Consider the following 25,679-nt stretch of genomic DNA (forward strand, 5'->3'; position numbering starts at 1 on the left):
TTATGCGTAGTCCCACCCTTTAAAATCAGTTACCACCGTCACCGCATCACTGCATGTCGTCATCAGAGTTTTTGAACGTACTTTTTAAGGGTTCATGTTTGATTCTACCTAGACCTTCTTTCTGCCTTTAGGAAGTTGATAACCAAGGCAGGAAGTGATAGGGGTGAGGGTTGTTCTGTCCCAATTAGAAATCATACCAAGAGAAGGGAATTCTTGCTTAGTCACAGAAATGTCCCAAGTCTCAAATGTGGATCAGTGGAATCTGGTCTAATATCATCTCCTCCTAATACCCCATCACAGCCCCTACCCCATGCCCACCCCACTAGCTGTGGTCTTTTTTTAAGGAGTCAGTCAGCACCAATTGAGAATTTTGTCCCTTGCGGTTGGCATCGGCTATATGATCTCTCTGTTTATTTTTACTGGAGGGCTGTTTTCCTTTCTTCTCCTTTAGTTTTTGGTTTAGCCAAGTGAATGAATTCATAGCAATCTCTGGCTGTCACTTCAGTTTCTCTTTGTAGGGTGAGATTTCTTTGCTGTTTTCTTGGAAAAGCCCTACTAGTTTAAATCCTCTACGACACTCTTCTGTCTCCCGGAAGTCAGTCCTGGAGGAGCTGAGAAACAAATCCAAACAACATCATGGAAACAAACAAACAACAAGGTTCTTCTTTCCAGGTCTTTCTTGATTGAGACTGAGCTGAGGTCTCCTCTAGAGCCCTGTCCAGAGCATCCTGGGCTCTGACAAGCCAGCCTAGGCTTGACTCGGTTCCCCTTTCCAGGCACCAAAGAGCTGACTGCACATGGGCTTGTGTAGATATGATGATTGCTTTGCATTTTAACCAACCTCAGCTATTATGGAAAATTTGATGCCACTGATTTGCACATAAGCAGACCCGTGTGAGTTAGTTGTATGGGAAGTCAGTATGTAGAATTTCAGAGCTGGAAGGGGTGTTAGATGTTATGTCATCCAACTTCTATAGAGTTGGAAACTGAGACTCAAAGAAGAGCAACGTGTTGGACAAAGTTAGAGTGAGTGGGTCTAAAATCTGTCTCCTGTTTCTCAGTCCAGTTTTTTCCACCACAAGAAGGTGCTAGAGAGAACCAGGTGACCAGGACATACAGGCCAGATTTCAGAGACCTTGGGGCCAGGAAACCTCTCCCCATCTGAGTGGGGGCAGTAATTGGGACATTCCTCTACCGGGGGGGGGGGGGTTGTTCTCTTCCACAGAGCATGAAGTTTTGGGAGGGATGCTCCTGGAGGCCTGACGTGATGCCGCATGCATGGCCTGCTTACACTTTACATCCAAAGTGAAGAGCTTTCCTCAGTATGGGCTAAACTCATGCCTTCTCTCAGCCAAACTCTTCTTTCTGTTTCAAAATGCAAATTCCATAGCTGTCCACCCCCCACTCTGTGCGACTTTGCAGGCATTGCTTTTGCAGAAAAATAAGGGGCTGGGAATCGCCTTTCTTCCAAGGTACCCCTAGGCAGAAGATGCCCTCTTTTCCCCCTGCTGCCTCCCTGGCTTGGGGACGTGCCCAACTGCACCCACGTAGGAGGTCAGGATCAGCAACTGCAGAGGTCAATGTGCTTTATAAGCAGGAGCTGCAGGGCACTTGGTGGGCAGTGGGGTGAGCCAGGTTAGAAGTAGCTGCAACTCAGAGATGAAACAGAATGACAAGGGCAGGGCATGGTTCCTGAGGAGGGCTGAACAATGAGTAAGGTGGAGATGGGGTCCTTTTTGGCAGTAGGTAGTAGAAACCAGGCACAGAGACAAGTTCTGAGCTGGCCTTCGGAGCCCTTGGTGGACCCTGGTTCCGAAGGAAGTGGTGTACCAGAGGGGGAACGTTTAGGGGGAGGTGAGGATGAAATAAGGACCAGTTACAGCTATAGTCAGGTGAGACTCGGTCCCCACCTGGAGGCTTCATTCGAAACACCCTATCCTGCAGGAGTGAATTCTCCAGCTGTCAGCCCGTCAGCCCATCAGCTTGGGGTATTAAGAAGTGCTTTCCCAATGACGTCAGCCTCCCTGTTGACTGGTACATGTCAGCCTGGCTCTGCTAAAAGGAACCATTCACCCACATAGCTGCTTGCTCAGGAAAGGCCAATCATGGCTTGCAAGAAGTGTGTTTATCCAGAGTTTTATGTCCACTCTGCTACAAGGAGGAGATCCAAGGCCAACTCCGGCATCCTTGTGTTCCTGGATTCGTAGGTCTCAAGACCACAGCGCTACCCAGCTTGGCCTGGCCTACACTCACTCTTGTTCCTGACAGCTGGACATATTCATCATTAGTGGAGCTGGCAAAGAGCCTACAGGAGCCAGGCTATGGATACCCCTGACACTTTAAGCCAACTTGTCCCTTTCCAGGGCAATGACACGTTTAAGTAGGATCTTAGGGTGACTCTTGGTGTTGGATAAACCTTAGCGTTAAATCTTAGATTTGCTTAAAATCTTAGAGGCCATCTTGACCAATGTTCCACTCTAAGCAGAAATTTCTTCTACAACTTTCAATATAGGTTCAGGTGTTCATAGCACTGAGATGGGTCAGGGAGGATGGTAGAGAGATTGAGCCCAGAATCCAGAGGGTGTCACCATCCCTGACACTTCGTAGGTGCTGTTGTTGTGTTAGTTCCGCTGTGCTTCCCCTTGTGATGCTGATCCAGAAGAGACAGGCAGTAATGATGCTGGGGTGGCATCGGTGATTGAGAAGAAAACATATCTTACCTGGCTTGCAATTCTGTTTCCAGACATTGATGAATGTCGCTACGGCTACTGCCAGCAGCTGTGTGCGAATGTTCCTGGATCTTATTCCTGTACGTGCAACCCTGGTTTCACCCTCAACGAGGATGGGAGGTCTTGCCAAGGTATGTGATGTGAATGACAACTCGAACACAATGTGAAACCCTAGATGCTGTCTTCTTCAGAGTCTGACAGTTTATGTTGGTAGGAAACACTGTTGTTAAAGTGTATTTCCACTCATTGTCCCTGCCTGCCCATCCCATTGTTTCCGGAAACCTGAGATCCTAACTGAGGTTATGTGAAACATGTCAGAGTGTCCTCTGAGTACTGCTGAAATTAGAACCACAGTTATCCACCAGCTGGGAGCTTATGATTTCATGGATTTGCTTCTCTCTGTGTATCTGCTATCCACAAGTAGCCTTGCCAGCTTTTTTGGCCAACCTGGAATGTTCTCACATGTCCTATAGCCTGAGTTCAATTCCTGAGGCCCAAAGAGAGATGAGGAAAGAGGGCTTCTGATTCTGGATGAATTGTGAAACACTCAGGTACACCCTATGCGGGGTTTTCACGGGCGACTTTGATGCCTCTCCGTCCAGTTTCCCCTCACCCGTGTTAGGAGGGCCTGTTATTTAGCAGAGCGTCTGGAGGTGGTGGTCACCTCCCCTACAACCCAGCATTCCCCGCAGTAACAGAATGAAAGAAACAAAGGCATTTTCTGACTTTCACATGATCGCTTCAAATACTGGTAAGTAAGAAAAACAAGTTCCAGGCCTATTGCCTCCATCTGAAGGCTTCTTCTGCTCAGGAAGTGAGTGGGGGACTTAAGACCCAAGAATTAGTGCAAGTCCTGTCTGGCCTCAAGCTCCCCGCCCCCAGCCCGCTGCCCAGGCCTCCAGGCCCTGGCAGCTGCCCCATCCAGGGTGGAGGCAGCGCCGGAGACTCAGAATGAGGTCTTTGTTTGGAGCCTGTCACCAGGTTTTGCAGGATCCATTTCCTTGTCACACCATTCGAGGTCTGGCTGGCAGGCTCCTGGCCAGCTACTTGGAGGAGATTATGTCTCCATTAGTTTAATCGTATCGAAATCATTGGGTAAACAGGAAGGCATCAGCGTTAAAGAGCTGGATCCTGGATTCTTTCTCAGTCTCTCTTCCAAAGTTGGTTCTGCTGCTTGTTCCAAGAAGTCTCGACTGCGTTCCTCTCGCCGGGAGAACTCATTTTCTTTTGAGAGCAGAGCCTGGGCTGGGAGGTTGAGGGAGCTGATAGAGCAGGGAGCAGGCGCCTGGCTCCTTTGCTGCTGTGATAAGCGGCTCAGAGCAGATGCAGGCTTCTCTGTGCCAGGGCTGGATGCTCGAGTTGCCAGCCCAGGTTGTCCCCCAGCGTCCACTAAGGAACAGCCACGCACAGAAGAGCCAAAAGGCCCATGTGTCCTTCAGGGACCGGCCTTTGACGAGGAACAGTGAACATACCTCTCAGTGCCAAGTCCAGCAGTGTGATTAAGCAGCAGGCACGGCATCCAGGCCTGGACACTGGGCACTTGGCCACTGGGATATTGCATCAGCAGGGCCCGCGGCAACACAGGATGTTACATACTCTGGCGAGCTTTTGTACTCCTAACACATCAAGCAAGGAAGAGTGCTTTGCCCTCCCTCTTCAAAGCATTGTCACGTTAATTCATTTCACTGAACTCCAACAATAACCTTATGAGGTAGGCAGGGCAGATGAGGAAATCGAGGATCAGAAACGTTAAGCAGCTTGGCCAGAGTCACACAGCTCTGAGATGAGTGTAGAACCAAGGATCCAGCTTTCCTGTCCAGCAGGTCAGAGTGGGATGCGGTCTTCTCCCAAAGGACTCCAAAGGGCATTTGGGCACGTGTGCAGGCCAGGGCTGGCAGGAGAGGGCAGCCAGGGCCCCAGGGGGCAGAAGCGCAAGCAGCTGAGAGCTGTGAGAGGGTGGGCCGTAAGCTCATTCACCTTGCATGGCCAGCATCCGGCCGGAAGCCGAGGACTGCAGCCCTTAATGCTCATTAGTGCTGTTCTGCCTGAACTTGCACTCGACAGCCTGGCACCACGACATTTTCCTGGCCTTCTGGGTGGACAGCCTCTAGACTCCCATTGGGCACCAGTGGAGACTGGTATCTCACTGGACCCTCCATGCATGGCCATCTGTTTTTTCTTTCCCCTCTGAAAGTTTCAAAGATGCCAGGAAGCAGGAGCTGTGTGGGCATGGGATTGCCCTCTTCTGTAAGAAAAACTTCTCAAGCCACTTACCTTTTAGCTCTGAAAGCCCTCAAATCTCTGTTAAGAGTCTCCAGAGGTTAACCTGGACTTTGAAGGGGATAGAAATTCTCTCAGCTGGAACTTTGGTCATTGCCCTATGGAGCGTGGCAGCAGGACGGGGGAGCTCAGAACGGGTCAGCTGATGCCATTGTACACAGGGGCTCCCTCCTTCCCTCCCCCTTCTCCGAGCTGTGCGGAATGAATCTTGGGTATTGTGGAAAGACCCCTGACTTATGTCCCAGTTTCAACTGTGCCCTTGTTAGCTTGGGGACTTGGGCACATCTCTCAACCTCAAAACAGAGGTAAACATCTTTGTTGACGTATAATTGACGTAAAATGAACTGCACTATTAAAGGTACATGATTTCATGCACTTTGACTTATGTATACCCCCACGAAACTATCACCACCTCAAGATAATGAATATTCCATTACTCCTTAAAGTTTCCTTGTGCGCCTTTTTGGTCTTCTCCTTATTCTACTGAACTTGTAACATGGGGTGATGGTCCTGAAACAGGGCTGTAAGTACCCTGTGAGTGTGAGATCCTTTTGTAATAATCAGCGACATTATTTCTGTCTAACTGTCTTAGTCAGCTCAGGCTGCCATGACAAAATACCATAAACTGGGTGGCTGAAACAACAGAAATTTATTTTCTCACGGGGGGGAGGCTGAAAGTCCAAGGTTAAGGTGCCAGCGTGGTTGGGTGCTTGTGAGGCTTCTCTTCCTGGCTTGTAGGTGGCCGCCTTCTCCCTATGTCTCACATGGTAGAAAGAACAAGAGCAAGCTCTCTGGTGCTTCTTTTTTATAAGGGCACTAATCCCATCATGAGGGCCCCACCCTATGAGTTCATTTAACCTAAATTACCTCCTAAAGGCCCCATCTCCAAATATCATCACATTTGGGGGTGAGGGTTTCAGCATATGAATTTTGGAGGGGACACAATTCAGTCCACAGCAATAATGAATAGAGTTATTATTTAAATTGTCATGATTATTTACCTCTTTACCTGAAACTTCAAAGTCAATGGAGGTGAGGGAAGAGCTAATTGGAGATGAATTCAATTGGTGATGGGAAAGAGCAGATGTTGCCTAGAAATTCCTGTTGGTGAGCCTTGGAGAGTGGACTTCCTAGGAGGTGTATACGTGTACATGTGTATATATGTATATGATATGTATACATGCCATTTCCACCCTTCCCAGCTTGCAACCCCAGAAGGGATGTATGAATGGAGGCCCTGGTTCTTCAGTGAACACTTTGGGGTCTGAGCTCTCCATCTGATTGGTCCTAGATGGAGATCCTTGGTGCCTGTGGATCTGGTCTCCTAGTGGTAGTAATTTTGTTGCTGGTGCATTTTACTGCCTGGTTAGTACAAATGTTCTGTTGGGGGAATGGTCAGTGATGTGCTTTGGTTTTCCACAGACGTGAACGAGTGTGCAACTGAGAACCCCTGCGTGCAAACCTGCGTCAACACCTATGGCTCTTTCATCTGCCGCTGCGACCCGGGATATGAACTTGAGGATGATGGAGTTCATTGCAGTGGTAATGGGCTTGGCGTTAGAGATTTCCACCTGTACTAGGGGCACAGGGGCAGGGGCTTTCTTCACAGGTGTTTCCTCTCATTTCCCAGACACATCTCCAGTTTGGGACATTTTCCAGTGCAGTGGGTCACAACCACACAAAACAGAGATGAGTCACTTCCCGAAAGGTGGAGTGCAGTCCCATGTCCTTGTCATTTGACCCTTAGTGCAAAAATCAGTGGAGCTACTTTTTAGGGTCTGACATGACGTTGAAGAGCAAAAGGAGTTGCCTAATATTGCATGTTGGGTTGAGTTATCTGTCCTCACCCAGCACTGAGTCAAGTCTTGGGGATAGAGCAGATAGTACTAATAGAATCATAGCAGAAATAAGAGCAAGTCTCACAGGGTAGGGTTGGGAGGGGGAGTGTTGAATGAATGAGACTGTGTATGTAAACTATTAAAATCTCTACAATCAGTGCCTAGCTCCAGGCCTGGCACACTGCGAGCATGCAATAACTTGTTTGCAAATCAACTAATGAATGGTTGGATGTTGAATGAGTAAAATCTTAATTTGTTGTGAAAACATAGATGGCTCAGTTGACCTCTCGCAAATTCCTTCCAAGCCCAAGAAGCTATGACTCTGCCCAAGCTAGCGTATGGACACTATTATAACTTTCTTAGAAACGTGTAAACTCTTGTAAGCTCCTTGAGAATAGAGACAGCATCTTACTCATACTTGTCCCTGTAGCATCCTGCACAGAGCCATATACAGCTCATCTTTTGCTTAATGTTTCCTTCTTTTCTTTCTTGCCCTATTTTTTTGTAAATGTTGAATTAAACTCTATTCCATCCACTTTTAGCATCATCAGCAATTGTAAACGAGCACAGTACAAATTAATGATGCTTCCCTGTATTTTTCACAATGAGTGGGCCATACCCGAGGGTGTGAAAACCTTTTTGTCCTCCAGAGTGGAAAGTTTCCTAATCCTGGGTTTCATGAATGGGGCTTGTGTAATAGCTTCACTTAGGACTGGAGTGTTCTAGGGACAGAATTCTCTGAAACAAATGAACACTTCTCCCCAGGGCCAGGAAAGCCAGAGCTGCAAGTAGGCAGTTACAGAGAGCCTTAGATCGATTAAATGTCAGTCCCAGAAACAGCCATAAAATACCCTCAGTCATGAAAAGCTACTTTCTTCCTAGATTTCACCACCCGCCCCCTTCCTCCTGCCATGGCACTCCTTTGGGGAATCTGGGCCAAGGAACTAAAAGGTGGAAAGTTTAGCATTATGCGATGGGAATATTTGTTTTTGGAGAATTGTCTGCCCATCCACAGATGGTTATTGGGCGCCTGCGCAGGAGGTATGGGAGAGCGACTGTGGAGTCAGACGGAGCCAAGTTCAAAGTCTGGTTCTCCTGTTTAGTACTTTCCCTGGCCAAGTCACTTCCTGAGCCTCAGTTTCCCCATTTGTTACAAAACAAACCAACAAACAAACACCTTCACAGGGTGCTCATAAAGATTAAATGAGCTGTAGTAACTAAGTGTCATTATGTGTTAACTTACTTTCTCTAAGTGTAGGTGTAAGGGACTTTACGCTTTTCAAGAAGCCATCCGTGGTGGTTTGGCAAAGATTTTCAGTTGACTCACTTTAACCAAAATGGCCATCTTCTGCACGTTCACCACGATGCCCACTTTCTTGTCCACTGCGGGCTTTAGGGCTGGCCCAAGAGTAGGCAGGGATGTTTTCAGGGAGTTTGCTGTCTGTCCCCTCCTACTTACTGCCTTTCTGTGCTGCTTGTTTCGCCCCCAGGAACTGTTACCTTCACTGTGTTATCCCAGCTGGTGGGGCCCCTCCGTGCAGCCCCAGACCCTTCCTAGCCGTGTCCCTTAGAGATTTGCTAAGTGAGCTGACCCTGGAAACCATGGTGGGTTCTCATGTGATTGCGTGAAAATGGCCTCATGTGGGCTCTCTGCCAGAACCAGCCTTGTATTTCAGCTTTTGTATTTCAAGTGGAGGATGGAGCCACAGCCCTTAGTAAAGTCTGGGGACTTTGACCGAGATAAACTGAGCGGGTCTGTTAGGTGGAGGTGGGTGCTACCCTCTCCACCTGCACCGGGGCTAGCCCCGCTCAGGGGATTTCCCAACCCTAGGACTCCCCAGATCCACCAGTTTCAAGTCCTGAGCATGACTTACATTTAGGGAGACATTATGGCACTGTGCTGACGAGTGTAGGATCTGGAGGGCCGCTGGCTGGGTTCAAATCCCAGCTTTCCTGCTTACTCAGTATCAGGAAATTTGGTTAAGTTACCTAAGTTCTGTGAGCCTCCATTTTCTCTCTGTAAGGTGTGGTTAGTAATTGCACCTCCTTCTAGGGCCGAGGTGAGGATTAAATAAAATGAGGCATGTAAGCATCTAAGCCAGGGCTTGGTACACAGTGAGCTCTCAGGAAATGACAGCTTTTACCACTGCTTCTACTAAAGGTATGAATGGAATCTACAAGTTTAAGGGAAATAAGCAGGACACTCTGTTATGTTGTCTGGGGCCAAGACCAGACTCTCTGAAGCTCCCGGGGAGCTGGAGGCGGGCAGGACAGAGCAGATCTGACTCACTGAGTGTGAGTTTGTTTTTTTTTAACATCTTTATTGGGGTATAATTACTTTACAATGTTGTGTTAGTTTCTGCTTTATAACAAAGTGAATCAGCTATACATATATCCCCATATCTCTTCCCTCTTGCGTCTCCCTCCCACCCTCCCTATCATTTAAATTTTCAAATCAGCCTCCCAATTCTGCTGGCTCATAACCTGTCGCCCAAAGGCCCCTGGGAGAAAAGGGAAGGAGTTTTTCCCTCTCGAATGTGAGAGACGTCAGGCATGTAACACCTGGAATTATCAGATGGTGGAGAAGGAGCCTCACGTGCGCTGACACCCTCTCTGGGTGATTCCAGAGAGCAATCCGAGGACACACCACATGGGGAAAACAGAGAAAGCAAGTTTTCGGGAAACAACAAATGAAAGAAAAACATGTTTTCTTTGGCGTACTTATCGCATGAGGCTCAAATGGGAGCTCTGTTGCCAAACGCTGTGTGTGATGAAGAGTTGGCTTTTCTGGAACGCCTGCTTCTGCATCAGCGGCCACAGTGTAAAAGTTCTATGGCTCCCCCTTCACGTCCCCACCTCTGCGGCTGGAGAGTTGGCCCAGCGCCAGGTCCCACGTCCCAGGGATCACCTGAGGCAGGAGGGCCACCCCATGCCACTGCAGTTTTCTCTTTCAAGGAGGTTTTTGGGCACAATGAAGTTGTTTTTGTTCGTTTGGTTTTTTTTTTTGTTTTTTTTTTAATGTAATTTTTTCTTTTTTTTAAACCCCACATTTGTTTATTTATTTATTTTTGCCTGTGTTCAGTCTTGGTTTCTGTGCGAGGGCTTTCGATAGTTGTGGCAAGTGGGGGCCACTCTTCATCGCGGTGCATGGTCCTCTCACTACCCCGGCCTCTCTTGTTGCGGAGCACAGGCTCCAGACACGCAGGCTCAGCAGTTGTGGCACACGGGCCTAGTTGTTCCACGGCATGTGGGATCTTCCCAGACCAGGGCTTGAACCCGTGTCCCCTGCATTGGCAGGCAGATTCTCAACCACTGCGCCACCAGGGAAGCCCTGTTTGCTTTTTCTAAAAGACTTTTTTGATGTGGACCATTTCTAAAGTCTTTACTGAATTTGTTACAATATTGCTTCTGTTTTATGTTTTGGTTTTTTGGCCGGGAGGCATGTGGGATCTTAGCTCCCCGACCAGGGATCAAACCCTTACCCCCTGCATTGGAAGGCGAAGTCTTAACCACTGGACCACCAGGGAAGTCCCTGGAGTTTTAATATAATTCACACCCCCTGGCCTTCTGGAGATGTCCCTTTTAGTTGCGATTTTAGGAATAATATTGTTTCTCAACTTGCAGGAGATTAGAGGGGAGTTAGCCCTGGTAAAGTTGCCCTTTCAGAAGACTGGGGCCAGTGAATGTTTTTACGTCTGGGGGAAGAGCTCTGCACCCAGAAAACTCCAGCAGGCAAACAAATCTCCCCTCCAGAGGTGGAGGGTGGATTCACCTGTACAGCAAAAATGAGCCAGTGATGAGTAGATGACGTAGCTGAGCCAGAGGCAAAGGGTGTTAGAAGCTTGATGGAGACAGATTTCAGCTCCATGTAGGAGAGAATTTTCTAACAATTAGAGCTGTCCAGATATCAATGGGCAGCCTTGATAGGTAGTGAGCTCCCCGTCACCAGAAGTGTTCAAGAAGTGAGTTAGCAACTTCTTGGCAGTAAAGCTACCCTATGTGTCAGGAGAGTGTGGAAGCTGGAATAAATAAAGCTGAAATAGCACTAAGCTCTCATCCCTGGGTAGTCTGTGATTATAAATAGCAGGTGTAACTTGTCTCTCCCAGATATGGACGAGTGCAGCTTCTCTGAGTTCCTCTGCCAACATGAGTGTGTGAACCAGCCTGGCACTTACTTCTGCTCCTGCCCAGCTGGGTACATTCTGCTGGATGACAACCGAAGCTGCCAGGGTAAGGCTGTTCAGAGGGACCTGGCTGTTCAGAGGGGAGGTGTGAGGTGGGGCTGGCTCGGGGGGGTCACCTGGATGTCTTCACCTGGGGAAGGTGGCAGAGGTGAGGGTGTGAGTGGGTGCTGGTGACTCCCAGAGTGGCAGGCTCTGGGCAGGATGCCAGGGCTGGTGCCTTCCTGCCCTGCAATCCATCCTTTGGCCTCAGAAAGGACAAGGCCACTCTCGCTTCTGGAATGAACTCTGGAGATAGAGGTGGCTGGTCGTGCCTTCCCAGGCAGATCTCTGCGGCCCCTCTGGGGACTGCTCCGGACCCGACCAGGACATCTTATGGCCTGGCCCTGGTCCATGAGTAGGTTTTCTCATGGCCCCTGCAGGGAAGCCTGGTCAGCTTTTCTCTACTGACTTCCTAGAGAATGGACGCTGGGGATACCTCTCACCTCTAACTGCTGTGTCCCTCCAAGGGTCAGGACCCCAGTCTGTGAAAGGGGTGGGTCTCCTCCAGATTGGCTGTTTGAGATGATTTCCCTCCCATGCTCCACTCACTGGGGCAAGTGGAGAAGGCTGGTAGCTGAGCAACAGACTCATTTTCAGCTCCTTGAACCTGCCTAACCCAAACACTAAGCAAGAATTCTCCACACAACAGTGCCGGGCAGTAGAAATATATTGTGAGCTACAAATGTGAGCCACATATGTAATTTAAAATGTCCCAGTCACATGTCCTCGTCACATTAAAGCAGTAAAAAGAAACAGGCAAGATTAATTTTAAGAACATATTTTATTTATGCAATATATCCAAAATATTACCATTCCACTATGTACTCAATATAAAAATTATTGATAAGGTATTTTACATTCTTTGGTTTTACTAAGTCGTCGAAATCTGGTATATAGTTTCCATTCAACAGCACATCTCGGTTTGGACTGGCCACATTTCAAGGGCTCAGTGACCACGTGTGGCCAGTGGCTGCCTTATTGGCTAGCATAGCTCTATAGAAAGACCCAGGCAGCCCCCCTCGCCATTCCCACCCATCTGGCCTGTGACCATCCTCCTGTCTACCGTGCATTTCAGACATCAATGAGTGTGAGCACAGAAACCACACGTGCATCCTGCAGCAGACTTGCTACAATTTGCAAGGGGGCTTCAAGTGCATTGACCCCATCCGCTGCGAGGAGCCTTATCTGCGGATCAGCGATAAGTAAGTCATGGCTTCCCCTGGGAAATGGGAACATGGTGAGGGGCCTGGTTCAGAAGGCTGCCAGTGTGGTGTAAAGGAGAGTGTACCTCCAGGACATTGGGAGACCTGGCCTACTGCCTACTACACAACACACACACACACACACACACACACACACACACACACACACACACACTGTTCTCTACCACTCCCCCACTCATGCCAGAGCTATATGAAGATTTTCTAGAAAGCTAACCAAAAGGAGAGGCAGGGTTCATGAACCTCCTTTTCTCTCTAGTGACTTTGTTCTGGACACACAGAGTCTTCTAGAGCTGGACTTCTCAAAGGTCACGTGCATAGGAACCACCCAGGATCTTGTTAGCAGGCAGATTCTCATTCTGTGGGCCTGGGGTGATACGAGACTCAGCCTTGCAGGCAAGCCCCCAGATGAAACGAGTGCTTCCAGTCTCCCTGGACCTTGCTGGGAGTAGTGAGGGGTTAGAGAGGTCAATAGAGAGTTCTCAATAACCGAGGGTACCTAGCTTGCTCTAATCAAGTTTTTGATGTCACAATAGTGATTTTTTTAATTTATTTATTTATTTTTGGTTGAGTTGGGTTTTTGTTGCTGCGCGTGGGCTTTCTCTAGTGGCAGTGTGCGGGCTTCTCATTGCGGTGGCTTCTCTTGTTGCAGAACACAGGCTCTAGGCATGCGGGCTTCAGTAGTTGCAGCACACAAGCTCAGTAGCTGTGGCACGTGGGCTCAGTAGTTGTGGCTCGCAGGCTCTAGAACGCAGGCTCAGTAGTTGTGGCACAGGGGCTTAGTTACTCTGCGGTCTGTGGGATCTTCCTGGACCAGGGATCAAACCTGCATTGGCAGGCGGATTCTTAACCACTGCACCACCAGGGAGGTCCCACAATAGTGATTTTACAAAGTCACCAGATGGCAAATATTAGAGTTGAGGAGAGAACTAAATTGAAGACAACCTCTGCAAGGTGAATGCCCTAGGACAGTGTTTTTCTGCCCCTGGTGTATTAGGAATTCCTTTTCCTTCTCTTTAGCTCCTATTTAACCATCTGAGTTCCTCCTCAGCCCATGTGCATGCGTGTGCACACACACACACACACACACTCACATGCACACATGCAGGGATGTCTTTTTTGCCCTTCTCTCTTCCAGTCAAATGCCCTGAGCATCGCCCAGCCCTCCCACTGGAGATAAAGGGATGAATGGACATGCCTATCATTCATTCCCTCTAGGGATGCAGTTTCTAAGAGAAATCCACAGCTGTGCTTCCTGCTCTGATCAAAAGCTGGACAGAAGAGGACAAAGCAGGGACAGGCTGGTCCCTTAGAGACGTCTTCACTTGTTGCTAAGAGCTGTGCTTCTAAGTAGCCTTTAGAATAGGGTTCTTTGATTTCTGGTTCCAGGGCACTTTGCAGCAGAGCAGAGCTTCAGGCTGCCCTCAGCTCCCATCCTGGTTCTCCCTGGGTTTCTCCAGGCCACTGTTGTCTGTGGTGGGGACCTGACCTGCAGCTTGCAGCACTGAGCTGGTGTTACTGGCGAGGTCCCCAACTAGCCACTGAGAACGCTGGGAGACTCCCTGTCTCCAGGCCCCATTCCAGTTTCACTCCAGCCACCCGCATCCAGCTCATTTCCTCGTTCAGGTGTCCTGCACTCCCGCCAACCTGAACAGGACCAGCTCTCACCTTCACCCATGCCGCAGAGTGTCCAGCCTTCTGGCTTCCATGCCCACATTTTCTGTCATATGCAAGGCATTCCTGCCATTGCCACACAGACAGATTTGCCCCATCTTTCAGATCTGAGCTCCAGTGTCACCCCTCCCAGCTGTCTGTGATCCTCTTCAGCTAGGAGCCATCTCTCCCTCCTTCAAGCTTCTTTTAGGAAACAATTCTTTTCTGTGTGACACGTGACATTTTAATGCGACCATTTTGGCACCCGGGACATTTTGACTTGGATATTTTGATGGAGCCTTAAAAAACAAAACTTTAAAAATTCTTTCTAGACATTCACTTATGAAAGGTTAGTTGAGCTCCTGTTCTGTGCCACATCTGCTCCCAGGTGCTGTGGTGTTTGCTCTTATGCTAGTGGAGGAGAAGACAGTAAACAAATGGTCATATAATGAATCCATGATCATAGATGATAACAGGGGCTGTGAACAGGAAGAACAGAAATTTACAAAATGAAAGAGGAGGCTGGACCTGGTCTAGCCTGGATAATCCGAAAGCCCCTCTGAGGAAATGACCCTTGGGCTGGAATGGAAAGGGGAGTCGATGTTAACAGAGGGTGGATGAGCAAAGGGAACAGTGTGTGCAAAGACTATGAGACAAGAGTGACCTTGATGTCTTCAGGGACCGGAAGAAACGGCAGCCTCATGAACGACATGGACAGTGACCCAAGAGGAGGGTAGAGAAACTGACAGAGACCAGACCCCACGAGGTTTTAGAGGCTGAAATGGGTGTTTCGTTTTTGTCCAAGTTGCGATGGGTGCCACCGTAGAACCTTGAAGCAGGATAGAGACGTAATCTGACTTACGTTCCACAAGGGGCACTCTGCCTGTGGCGTAACAGATTGGAGTGGGAGTACCTTCTACTCCGTCACAGGAGGCTGTCACAGAGGTCCAGGTGAGACAGTGAGTGAGACAGTGCACTGACAGTGGAGATGGAGTGGTTGGATTTGGACTACATTTTAGAAGTAGAACTGATAGGTTTCGAAGATAGATTGGAAGTTAGGGAAAGTGACAGAAGCACAGCAAGGCTTACTCCCGGTTTTGGCCACCAAGGCATAGATCAACAGATGTTCTTATCTTGTTCTGCACTCTGACCCCCTAGGGGGAGTCTCAGGGATGAGGTGAGAGACGGGGGTGCTTAGGGATAAATCAAGGGGTGTCTATAACAGGCATACCTTGGTAATGACTCAACTTCATACTATGATAATGCTATTACTAGTGTTACAAATTAGATGCTTTGTATTAGAAGTATTTGTGTCTGTGATTTATTTCACCTGTTAGAGAGTGAATTTAAGATCAGGATCTTATTTATTGTTGCAATAATGTCCTAACATCTTAAAGTCATGTCCTAATGTTGTATCTTATACACAGTGAGTTCTGAGTGCTTGTTTAGAGAAAGAAAATATTGAATTATATTCCACACAGACTGGGGTAAGTGCAATAGAAAATGTAGAGTGACCACTCAAGACGTGTCAGTCTAATGTACTTTCTCACTTTTAAAATTTCTCAATGAGTATGGATGGCTGGGGAAGTGAAAGGCTATGCAGTCCATTTTTCTGACTAAATATGTGACAAATGTGAAGTGCATTAGAGGATGTCCCCAGTGTTCTGAAAACCAGACATCTCAGGTTTATGCTCTAGTAGCAAGAATAGCTGACTGGCCAGAACAGGCCATTCTCTAGGAAACAGAGAGCTCACCTACATGCTGGAGAGCTTTTAGACCGGAGCCGGGAGTAGAGAGCCTCTACAGTTACAGCATTTGGATGGTGAAAATGGGGTGGCCTCCTTTTCAGTGTTTTAAGCGAGGAAGTAGGCACATCCAGCATCTGGAAAGGATTTCCTGAGTTCTCACATGACTTCCCTTTCCGACAGCCGCTGTATGTGTCCCGCTGAGAATCCTGGCTGCAGAGACCAGCCCTTCACCATCTTGTACCGGGATATGGACGTGGTGTCTGGACGCTCTGTTCCTGCTGACATCTTCCAAATGCAAGCAACGACCCGCTACCCTGGGGCTTATTACATTTTCCAGATCAAGTCTGGGAATGAGGGCAGAGAATTCTATATGCGGGTAAGAAGGGGTGCTGAGTGATGGTCACCATCTTCAACAAGGTGTTCTGTTGTCTAGCCTGGAACATGCTTCTAGAAATAGGCCAGAGTGCAGCCAGGAGGGGCAGGTGTAAAGGCAGGAGAGGGAAGCGGATGTGAGTCAGACTCCAATGTCCTGGCTCCTCTCACTTTCTGTGTGGTCTTGCGAAAGTTGCTTCTCCTCTGTGAGCCTCAGAACCCTCACCTGCAGTGAGAAATCAGGCCAAGATGCAGTTGTAGGTCTCTTTCCTCCTGCAATTCTTCTTTTTTCTTTTTTTTAACCATTAAAAAAAAAATTGTAGTATAGTTAATTTACAATGTCGTGTTAGTTTCAGGTGTACAGCAAAGTGATTCAGTTATATTTATATAGATATATCTGTATCTGTATCTATCTACATATGTATATTCTTCTTCAGATTCCTCCTGCAATCCTGTGGGAGGGGAATTCACATATCCATTTTTTCCATCCACTCATTTGACAAATACTCATCAAGTACCTACTATGGCCTTCTAGGAACTAGAAGGACTTCTAGTGAACAAAACAGTCCTGAATCCCTGCCCTCGTGGCACATCCATGGCAGTGAACTTAAAGGCATTCCTCACAGAAGTGGGCTGTAACCTGCGCTGTCCAACACAGTGGCCGCGTGGCTTTTTAAATTTAAACTAATGAAAATGAAGTAAAGTTAAAAATTAGGTTCTTCTGTTGCACTATCCACATTTCAAGGGCTCAGTAGCCACATGTGGCTGCTGTACTAACTCAGATATAGAATAATTCTGTCATCATAGAAAGTTCGATGGGGCAGCACCAGCTTATCCATATCGGGAAAAAAATTTAGAGCACACACCCTAAAATAGATTTGCTTCTTTGTAAATTACATACACCCAATACTGTACCATTTCTATTATTGAGCTTCATCTCCTGCAACCTCTGGGGTGATCACTTGTCTTTACAGCCCCCTGGCTTAGAGCGATGTTTTTCACATTTCAGTGTGAATTTGGGTACTTGTTGAAAAAAGGAATTCCAGAGCGTCCTCTCTAGAGAATCTATTTCAGAAGATGGGGGCTGAGGCCTAGTGCATCCGTTTCCAGTGGCTGCTGTAACAGATTGCCATTAACGTGGTGGCTTAAGACAACAGAAATTTATTCTGGAAGCCAAAAGTCTGAAGTCATTTTCACTGCCCTGAAATCAAGATGTCAGCAGGGCCATGCTCCCTCTGGAGGCTCCAGGGGAGAATCCGTTCCTTCTCTCTTCCAGTTTCTGGTGACTGCCAGCATTTCTTGGCTCATGACCACATCACTCCAATCTCTGCATCCCTTGTCACATTGTGACAGAGCCTCCTCCTCTTCCGTGTGTATCAAATCTCCCTCTGTCTCTTAGAATTGACAGTGACTGGGTTGAGGGCCTATCCGGGTAATCCAGGATAATCTCCCCATGACCAGATCCTTAACTTCATCATGTCTGCAAAGATCCCTTTTCCTTATAACATTTACAGGTTCCAGGGATTAAGACCTGATACTTTGGGGGGCCATGATTCAGCCTAGGAATCTGCATTACTAACGAATACAGTATGTGGTCTTCCAGGGTCCCTGTGGGGCGCTAGACTCAGAAGTTTACACACTTTCATGGGACACAGCCCACTGGCCTGTGAGGGAACCACATATCTGAGATCTTTCCCTGCCCTCTCCCCAGCCCCGGGGCAGAATCTTCCAGTCCTTGCCTCTGGTGCTGGGACTGTCAGAAAACAGAGAGGTCTCAGAAGCAGGATTAAAACAGATTAGAAAAGGCCCCAGGAGCTGGTATCGTGCCTGTTTCCTCACTAATACGTTTTTGGCAAGACCCTAACAGGGCTGGGTCATGTGTGATAACATACCTGCGGACCCAGCCTCTGTAGATCAGTGTAGTGAGGTCAAGGGCTTTGGAAGAAGATGGAATGAGCTGAGGATAGAGGAACTTCTCAAGATGAAAAAGATGAGCTGCGCCTCTGTCAGTCCTTTCTCCAAACCCATAAGCCATAGCCACCCAGCACAGCCCACCTGCCTGAGCCTCTGGGGGCTTTCCACCCCCCGACGCACCCACCCCCACCCCCCCGAGCATAAGCCTAGCCCACCTAGGATTCTCTAATCTGGCCTCTGTCATTTGTACAGACACAGTGGATCCCAATCACAGGGCACAGAGATGCCCCTCTTGGGGATTTAAAATACCATCACCCACATTACCTGCTTCCGGTTACCCTTCCACCCCCCCCACCCCACCCCCCAGCAGAATAGAGGATCTGCAGGAAGTGGCCCTGTCTTGGCAAGATTTCACTCCCAGGTCACCACCTCCTAAAATTCCCTAGACCCAAATGTTCCCTGTGAGGCTGACTTGTAAGAGCCACACCACAATGGTGTGTGTGTGGGGGGGGGGGGGGGGCGGGGGAAGAGTGGGAAGAAGATTGTCTTCTTCTACAGGTGGAGTGAACACGTGGGAGGGCCCCTTCCTGGCAGCTTCCTCTAGTGCCTGGATTGTCACAGCGACTAGGGGACCCTTGAAACTCACAAAACTTTGAGCTGTATGTGGTTTGCTCTCTCTCTGAGAACATTGAGAAGGGCTCTAATTCTTTAGTATTTATTCAGATGAGGTTGTCAGGACACGAAGGGGGTGAGGGAACATAGACCTGCCCTGGGAATGGCTGAAGGAACTTAGGGATGGGGAGGTGGATCCTGGCTGGAAAGATCTCGAAGGCTGCCCCTGGGAAGAGAAAACAGGCTCGGTGCAGGGGCCCTGTGACGCCACAGGGCATGGGGCCAGGAAGACAGAAATCTGTTGGAGGAAGCAGGGCTTTCCCTTTCCAAGCTGTGCAAAGCTGCAGTGCCCTCCTCAGGAGGCCCCACGGAGTCATTCCAATGTCGGCTCTGGAGACAGGCTGACCTGCCTCGTTTGCGTTCTATAACTTACCAACCGTATGACCTTGGGCAGGTTACCTAACTTCTCTGAGCCTCAGTTTCCTCATCTGTAAAGAGGGGATAATGACAGTATCTACTTTAGGATTGGATGAGATCATCTACTTAGCACAGTGCCTGGAGAACAGAACGGCTGTTTTTATCAAACCAGCTGCTTTACGTGGAAACTTCAACTACCCAGTCTCTCCTTCAGTGTAAAGTTCCACCCCTCCCCCCTCCCCCTCCCCCCTCCCCCTCCCCCCTTCCCCCCTCCCCCTTCCCCCCCCCACACCCACCAGCTTGGCCTCTGTACTGCCTTCCTCTTCCCCTCCCCACACCGACGGTGCTGCCCTGGCTCCTCCTCCAGGGTTTTGGGGATGCAGATGGTGGAAGGGGCGTGGTTAGGAGGGATGGGGCCATTGTAGGCAGGCCTTCTTCCTCTCTCTGGGGCACAGCCCAAATGCTCTTGCTTTAATGGGATGCTTTGTGGGTTCTTTGGAGATTTCCCTGAGGACTTTGCACTGACCATTCCCAGATGTGGGCGAGGGCCTCTAGTTGGCTGCTTGTCACCGCAAACCTCTCTCAGAAAGTGTGTGTGTGTGTGTGTGTGTGTGTGTGTGTGTGTGTGTGTTGCCTCACGCTGGCGGGCAGACCTTACACGGGGCCTTCAGGACACCAACAGCCGCTCCCCTGCAGCCCCGTCTCCTCCCCGTGGTGCAAGGCAGCTCTGGGGCTCTCTTCCCTAGACTTCTCCGGGGAAATCTGATGCTGCTCTCTGCATCCTTTAATGTCAAGGGACCCGCAGTGAAAGCCCCTCTTGCTTGATTTTGGGGCTGGTAAGTGTGTTTAATACACTTCTATCGTATAACAACAGCAACAGGAACTACACAGACAGCGCTGGCAGCAAATCCTGTACGGGGCCGGACATACTCCAAGGACTTTTCATGTCTCACTCCTTTCATCTTCACCACAATCCTGTACTCTGGGGCCTGCTTGACCTTCCCGACTTTACAGATGAGAGCACTGAGGCACAGGGAGGCGAAGTAACTTGTGGAGATCTCACAGCTGGGAAGCCCCAGAGCAGGATTCGAACTCGGGCAGTCTACCACCAGTATCTGTACACACGCTCCCATCTCTCTTTAGGATGCAGGGTATCTTCACCTACTTTCCTAGCTTTGGGGTCTCAGCCGAGATTGAGGTAACAAGAAAAGTCTACCTTAACATCTGATCACAATAGAAAGTGTCCAATAAGCATTGGTTACGATTGTATCGATAGCATCGTTTCTGCTGCTGCTGCTACTGTTGTTAAGAGTTTGTGGGCTGCTGGGCCCTGGAGAGGCCAGAGATGCTCGAGGGACTGGAGCATCCTGTGAGGGGTGGGGCTTGACGGCTCTTCAGGCTCTGCCACCCTGAGAGTCACTGACTGTATTACGAGCACCTGGGAAGAGCTTCCTTTCACACAGCAGGCAAGCCACATGCATACAAACCCACACATGCATGCACACGCGTGCACACACACACACACACAGGTATGCACAGCTACACCCACCAAATGCACACTCACTCACGCACACACACTCTCATGCACACACACACTCACGTGCGCACACACTTGCTTGTATGCATAGGTACAGGTATGCACACAAATGCACAGGTGCATATGCAGGGGCATGTCCCTTTCATGAGCCCCGTTGGCGATCTGTCTCACACTGAGCCCTGGACAGAGGACTGGTGATTGGCTTTGGCCAGGTGACTTAGGGACACAAGTAGGGCCAGAAGAAGGAGCACGGTCACAGGGTACAGGCTGTGGCCAAGTGCACGGGGATCACGTGGCCGGGCCAAGGGAAGCTGACTTGCTGTGGCCTGGCTGCTTGCCCCATGTCAGACAGTGCCATCCCGCGAGTTGACTCAGAACAGACCCGAGCGTGTGTAGGAGCAGGGCCACGGAAGACAGACCGCCAGAGAGCGGGTGGGCTGTTTGCAAGCTCCTCCCATGCGGGCGGCTTCACAGGCATTCAGTCACTCACTCCTTCTTCTGTCATGGAGGTTAATTCAGCACCGCTGCATGTGCGGCTCTGAGTCAGGCATTGAGAGTTTAGGGACAAACAGGATGTGGCCTCTGCCCCCAGGAATCCACACTGTGGCAGGGAGGGGAAAACAACCAGGCAAACATTTACAATGCAAAGGAGTGATTCTCAACTAGAGCGAGTGCCACGGGACGTCAGGAAATTGAGAGACACTGGAGACCTTATCGTACAGCTTAGTGGCTAGAAGCTTGATTTCTGGAGTCAGATGCTCTAGTACCATGTGCTAGTGTACTTAACCTACTTACTTTGTAGGGTTATGAGGATTAAATAAGGGATGCATGCGAGGTCATAACCAAATGCCTAGTATCAACCACCATCACCGTCACCACTTTGTACCAGTGACCACCAAGTCCACCAATGACGAGAGCCTCTTGGGAGGCCTATTTCATTAATGCCTGGCTCTGCCCTAAAAGCCCAGTGAGGAGTGGAGATGTCGGTCCTTAGCTGTCTTGGCAGGCACTTAAGTCCTCTGAGTGCTTGTGGGCAGGCCTTTCTCAGGCTGCTGTAGATCTGACCCTGGTGGGGATCAGACTGTCTGAGCTCTAAGATTACTTCCAAATAGGAGAGGCAACGATGCTCTCACACTCTGGAGACATTTACAAGGACAGCCCAAAGGGACAACAGAGAAGTTTCCAGCTGTTCCATTCCCCGTCCCAGCCTCTGCAGCTCTCCCTCCAGAGGCCCGCCCTCAGCTCAGGGTCCTCAGCTCCTGGCCTTTGTTCATGCAAACAGTGAAAGCTGGTGAGGTATTTGTATATGTAAATGTCCTGGGCATTTCCCTGTTTGGCTGTACCCTCTGAAGTCCTGGCCCAGGGCTCCGAGGTTTTGCAAGAGTTGACAAGGAAGTGCTAGCGATACTCTGCGTGAGAGGGTGTCAATTGCGCGGATGCTGACGGGAATGGAGGGAGCTGATGCCAAGAGGAAATGGCGTGGCTGTAAAGCTGCTGATAGCCCAGGGGAGGTCCCACTACCTGGGTGACACCTGTCTGCCCGCCCTGCCCTTGTCCTACCTGTGGCAGCTCTTGGGGCTGTCCAGAACTTTACGGGGAGCCCTCCCTTCAAGGAGACAGATAAAATGCCTGGTGTGGCTTTAAAGAAGCCAAGTTTCTTGATTTTGCAGAGCTTGTTGCTTTCAGTTTCTGGGCACAGCATTGGACTCTGCAGCTTGTAGGAAGGGATTATCCAGATGTCCTGTTCCCTTATGCTATTTCCTTTCCAGGGACCCACTCTCTGGCCGTTACACTGACCCCCGACCCCAAGCATCTGTCCTTCAGGGCAGTGCTAGGAAGAAGTAAAATACGCATCAGTCTTTTCTGATAATTGTTGTGCAGTAAAAAAGGCCTGGGGTTTGGAGTCAGACAAAAGCACCAGAATGGTATCCCTTGTCTCTGCCCCTGACTGATCGAGTGACCCTAAGCAATGATTTAACTCATGGAGCCTCAGTTCACAAGGAACAGTGAAAAACAGAAATAATGAGACATACCTTTAGTATGGCAGTTAGGTTCCCCAGCCTGGGTCCTGTGCTTTTAGATGAGCACCTTTCAATTGTTAATGGGCCCATGAATCACCTGCAGATTGTGTTAAGCTCCAGATTCTGGCTCAGTGGGTCTTAGGGGGGCCTGAGATCCTGCATTTCTCATAAGCACCCTGATGATGCCGATGATGCTGGTCCAGGGACCACACTTTGAGTAGCCAGGACTCTCAGAGCTTTTATGGGGATTAAATAAGCACATATACATAAAAGTGGCCGGAAGAGCGCCTCACACAGGGCGGAAGCTCAATTATGTCAGTCCTCTCTCCTTACCTCCTTGAAAGCGTCAGAAAAAGATTCAGAGGAGGAAAAAAGCTCACATGAAGTTATCAGGACCACAGTGAGAGGGTCACAGAGTAGTGAAGCTGTAGGTGAGTGCAGAGTGTCCAGCCGGGACCCCCAGCAGGGGCTACGCTCAGAACCACCTGGGGGCTGGTAAACAGGTCACACTTCTCCAGGCATCATCGAAAAATCCACTGAAGCAGAAAATCCTAGCATCGGCCCCTGGAATTTTTAGTTTAAAAAGTGTCCCAGGTGCTTTGGAGCTGTTTACTTGGGAACTACTGATCTGGTACAAACCCTCATTTTAGAGAGGAGGCACAGAGAAGTGAAGTGACAGCCCTGAGTCACGTAGTTAGTTTGGACAATTATTCATTCTTGCATTCGAGATACAGTCACTGAACACTTAACCACATGCTAGACACCGTGCTGGGCGCTGGGGGGTTCCGGGGTGCAAAACCTGCCCCTGGTCCTTGCTCTTACAGAGTTCATAGTCTAGTGTGGACTATGACACATGGTAACGAACACCTTCCTTCCTAGGCGAAGGAGAGGGTGCACTGGCAGAGGGTCATAGGGACCTGAATTAGATTGGGGAAAGCACAGAAGCTCCTCCGGGGAGGTGATATTTCAGGTGGGACCTGAAGGGACAGCAGGGAGAAGCCAAGTGGAGCATGAACGAAGTCGGGGGAAGAGCCTGGCATCGAGGGATGGCTGTCTGCCAGCAGCGGGCAAAGAGGAGCGCCCCGATTGGGGCCACAGAGGCCGGCTGTGGCCAGACCACCTGGCCTTCCGCTTTGGTGACTGTCCCAGAGGCCACGTCTCCTGACGGACAGCTTTCCTCACCCTCTCTGCCGTTGTTCAACAGCTTCTGGGGTCAGGCTCATCCTGGTTCCTTAAGCCAGTCAGACTTTCTCTAACTGGTATCCCCGGTTCCGTCCACAGCAAACAGGCCCCATCAGTGCCACCCTGGTGATGACACGCCCCATCAAAGGGCCCCGGGAAATACAGCTGGACTTGGAAATGATCACTGTCAACACCGTCATCAACTTCAGAGGCAGCTCCGTGATCCGACTGCGGATATACGTGTCTCAGTACCCGTTCTGAGCCCTGGGCTGGAGCCTCTGACACTGCCTCTCAACAGCACCAAGGGACAGGAGAAGCGAAGGAACCAGAGGGAGAATGAGAGCGAGAAAGACGTGATGCCCTTCCTGCCGAATGTCTCCTGGGGAGTCAGCCCCGAGTCCTGACCACGCCTGTATTATTATAAACCCCGTCCCGTCACTTTGAAGGACATGCTTCCCCAGTTGCTATGACACAGTTATCAAAAAGCATTATCATTGGCACCCTAACCTGAGATTGACGGTGATTTTTCAAGGCCTTCAGTTTATTTCCATATTTTTCAAAGAAAATAGATTAGGTTGGCTGGGGTCTGAGTCCACGTTCAAAAACTGTGAACCGCTTCCTCTCACCTGCTCCAGGCCTTCTTTCTATCTCTTGCTGATTGCTTCTTTGCCAAGGCCCAAAATGCTCCTGGGGATGCTGGGTGTAGCTAGCTTGCTTCTTGCATGTACAGAGAAGGCTATGGAAAGAAACCACAGCAGGATCTAAGGGTTTTTAAAGAGTCTATTTCAAAGCCATGTCTGGTATTTTCAGCCATAAAAGAAGTTTTAGTTGTCCTTAAATCTGTATAACTGTTTAATCCTTTCTTGTTCATTTGAGTATTTTTTTTTTTTAATCCACGGTAGAATTCCTTCAAAAGGCCTTAAGGCACGTGTTATGTTCTGTCTTCCCAAACCCAGTCTCCTCTCCATTTTAGCCCAACGTTTTCTTTGAGGACCCCTTCATCATGCTTCCTTTAGAATTTTTACACAACTGGGTTGGAAGGCAGAGGTCTCCAAACTGATTAAATATTTGAAGAGATCTTGTGTTTGGTTCATTTTGACATCGTAGATGATTGAGCATTTGGGGTTGGTTCTTGTTCTCTTTAGTTTATTGTGTACTGGCTTGAAAAGCTCTCTGGAGAGTGAGATCATTGTTAACAACATGATAAGGAGAGAGGGTGGGGAGAGAAATGGTGGTGGAGGAGGGAGGGGAGAGCATCAAGCCTGAATCTTATTCCGTTCAATTGGAAGACAGCAAACAACCCCCCATGATGTAGATTATTTCCAGGTACTTTTCCAGAACAGGAATGTATCAAGTTACTTTAAATCAGTGGTCCTCATCCCTGACTGCGTAGTAGATAACCAGTGGAGCTTTCTAGAAGAAAACCTGACTTCCTGGGCCTCACCCCCAGAGATTCTGATTTAGTCAGTCTTAGGTAGGGCCCAGGCATGGGGAAACTTAAAACCTTTATTAAGTAGGTGGAGTTGAGAGCTCATTGCATAAAGAAAGGGAGACAAATGTGGCCCAAGCCCTGGTCACCTTGCCCTCAACATCTTTTCTTACTTGTAGGGTTCATTTGTCTTTTCCTGGTCAGGGACCTGAATTCCCTTCAATCTTGGTACCCCAGACAGGGACAAAGAGAGTCAACAGTGCAAATCACAGATGGGAGGACAGGTGGGGACAGCTACCTTTGCGTCCCATCCCAGGAGTCAACCCTGTTACCGAGTCCAAGCTCGTATTGCTTGCTGCACGACAGGCCAATAAATTGAGCAACTAATTATTGAGGCAAGGAATAGCAACTTTATTTGGAAAGCCAGCAGACCGAGAAGACGGTGGCCTCATGTTGCAAAGAACCATCTTGCCTGAGTTAGACCTCAGGCTTCTTTTATACTAA

At 49.1% G+C, this 25,679-nt stretch overlaps 1 protein-coding gene across 5 annotated transcripts in view; it reads left to right on the forward strand.

Annotated features, from left to right (window-relative positions):
* FBLN5 (fibulin 5) overlaps positions 1–24,823 on the forward strand; it is an 85,756-nt gene extending 60,933 nt beyond the window's left edge. For 4 of the 5 annotated variants that reach the window (XM_060004031.1, XM_060004030.1, XM_060004029.1 and 1 more), the window contains 6 exons: positions 2,744–2,860; positions 6,432–6,551; positions 10,955–11,077; positions 12,146–12,272; positions 15,872–16,067; positions 23,846–24,823. In XM_060004031.1, coding sequence (XP_059860014.1) covers positions 2,744–2,860; positions 6,432–6,551; positions 10,955–11,077; positions 12,146–12,272; positions 15,872–16,067; positions 23,846–24,007 — 845 coding nt within the window. In that variant the 3' untranslated portion in view covers positions 24,008–24,823. The remainder of the gene's footprint in view (positions 1–2,743; positions 2,861–6,431; positions 6,552–10,954; positions 11,078–12,145; positions 12,273–15,871; positions 16,068–23,845) is intronic. The other variant, XM_060004033.1, reaches the window with a different exon arrangement.
* The last annotated feature ends 856 nt before the right edge of the window (positions 24,824–25,679 follow it).

The sequence above is a fragment of the Delphinus delphis genome, chromosome 2 (assembly GCF_949987515.2).
Source record: "Delphinus delphis chromosome 2, mDelDel1.2, whole genome shotgun sequence".
NCBI classification, from domain to species: Eukaryota; Metazoa; Chordata; class Mammalia; order Artiodactyla; family Delphinidae; genus Delphinus; species Delphinus delphis.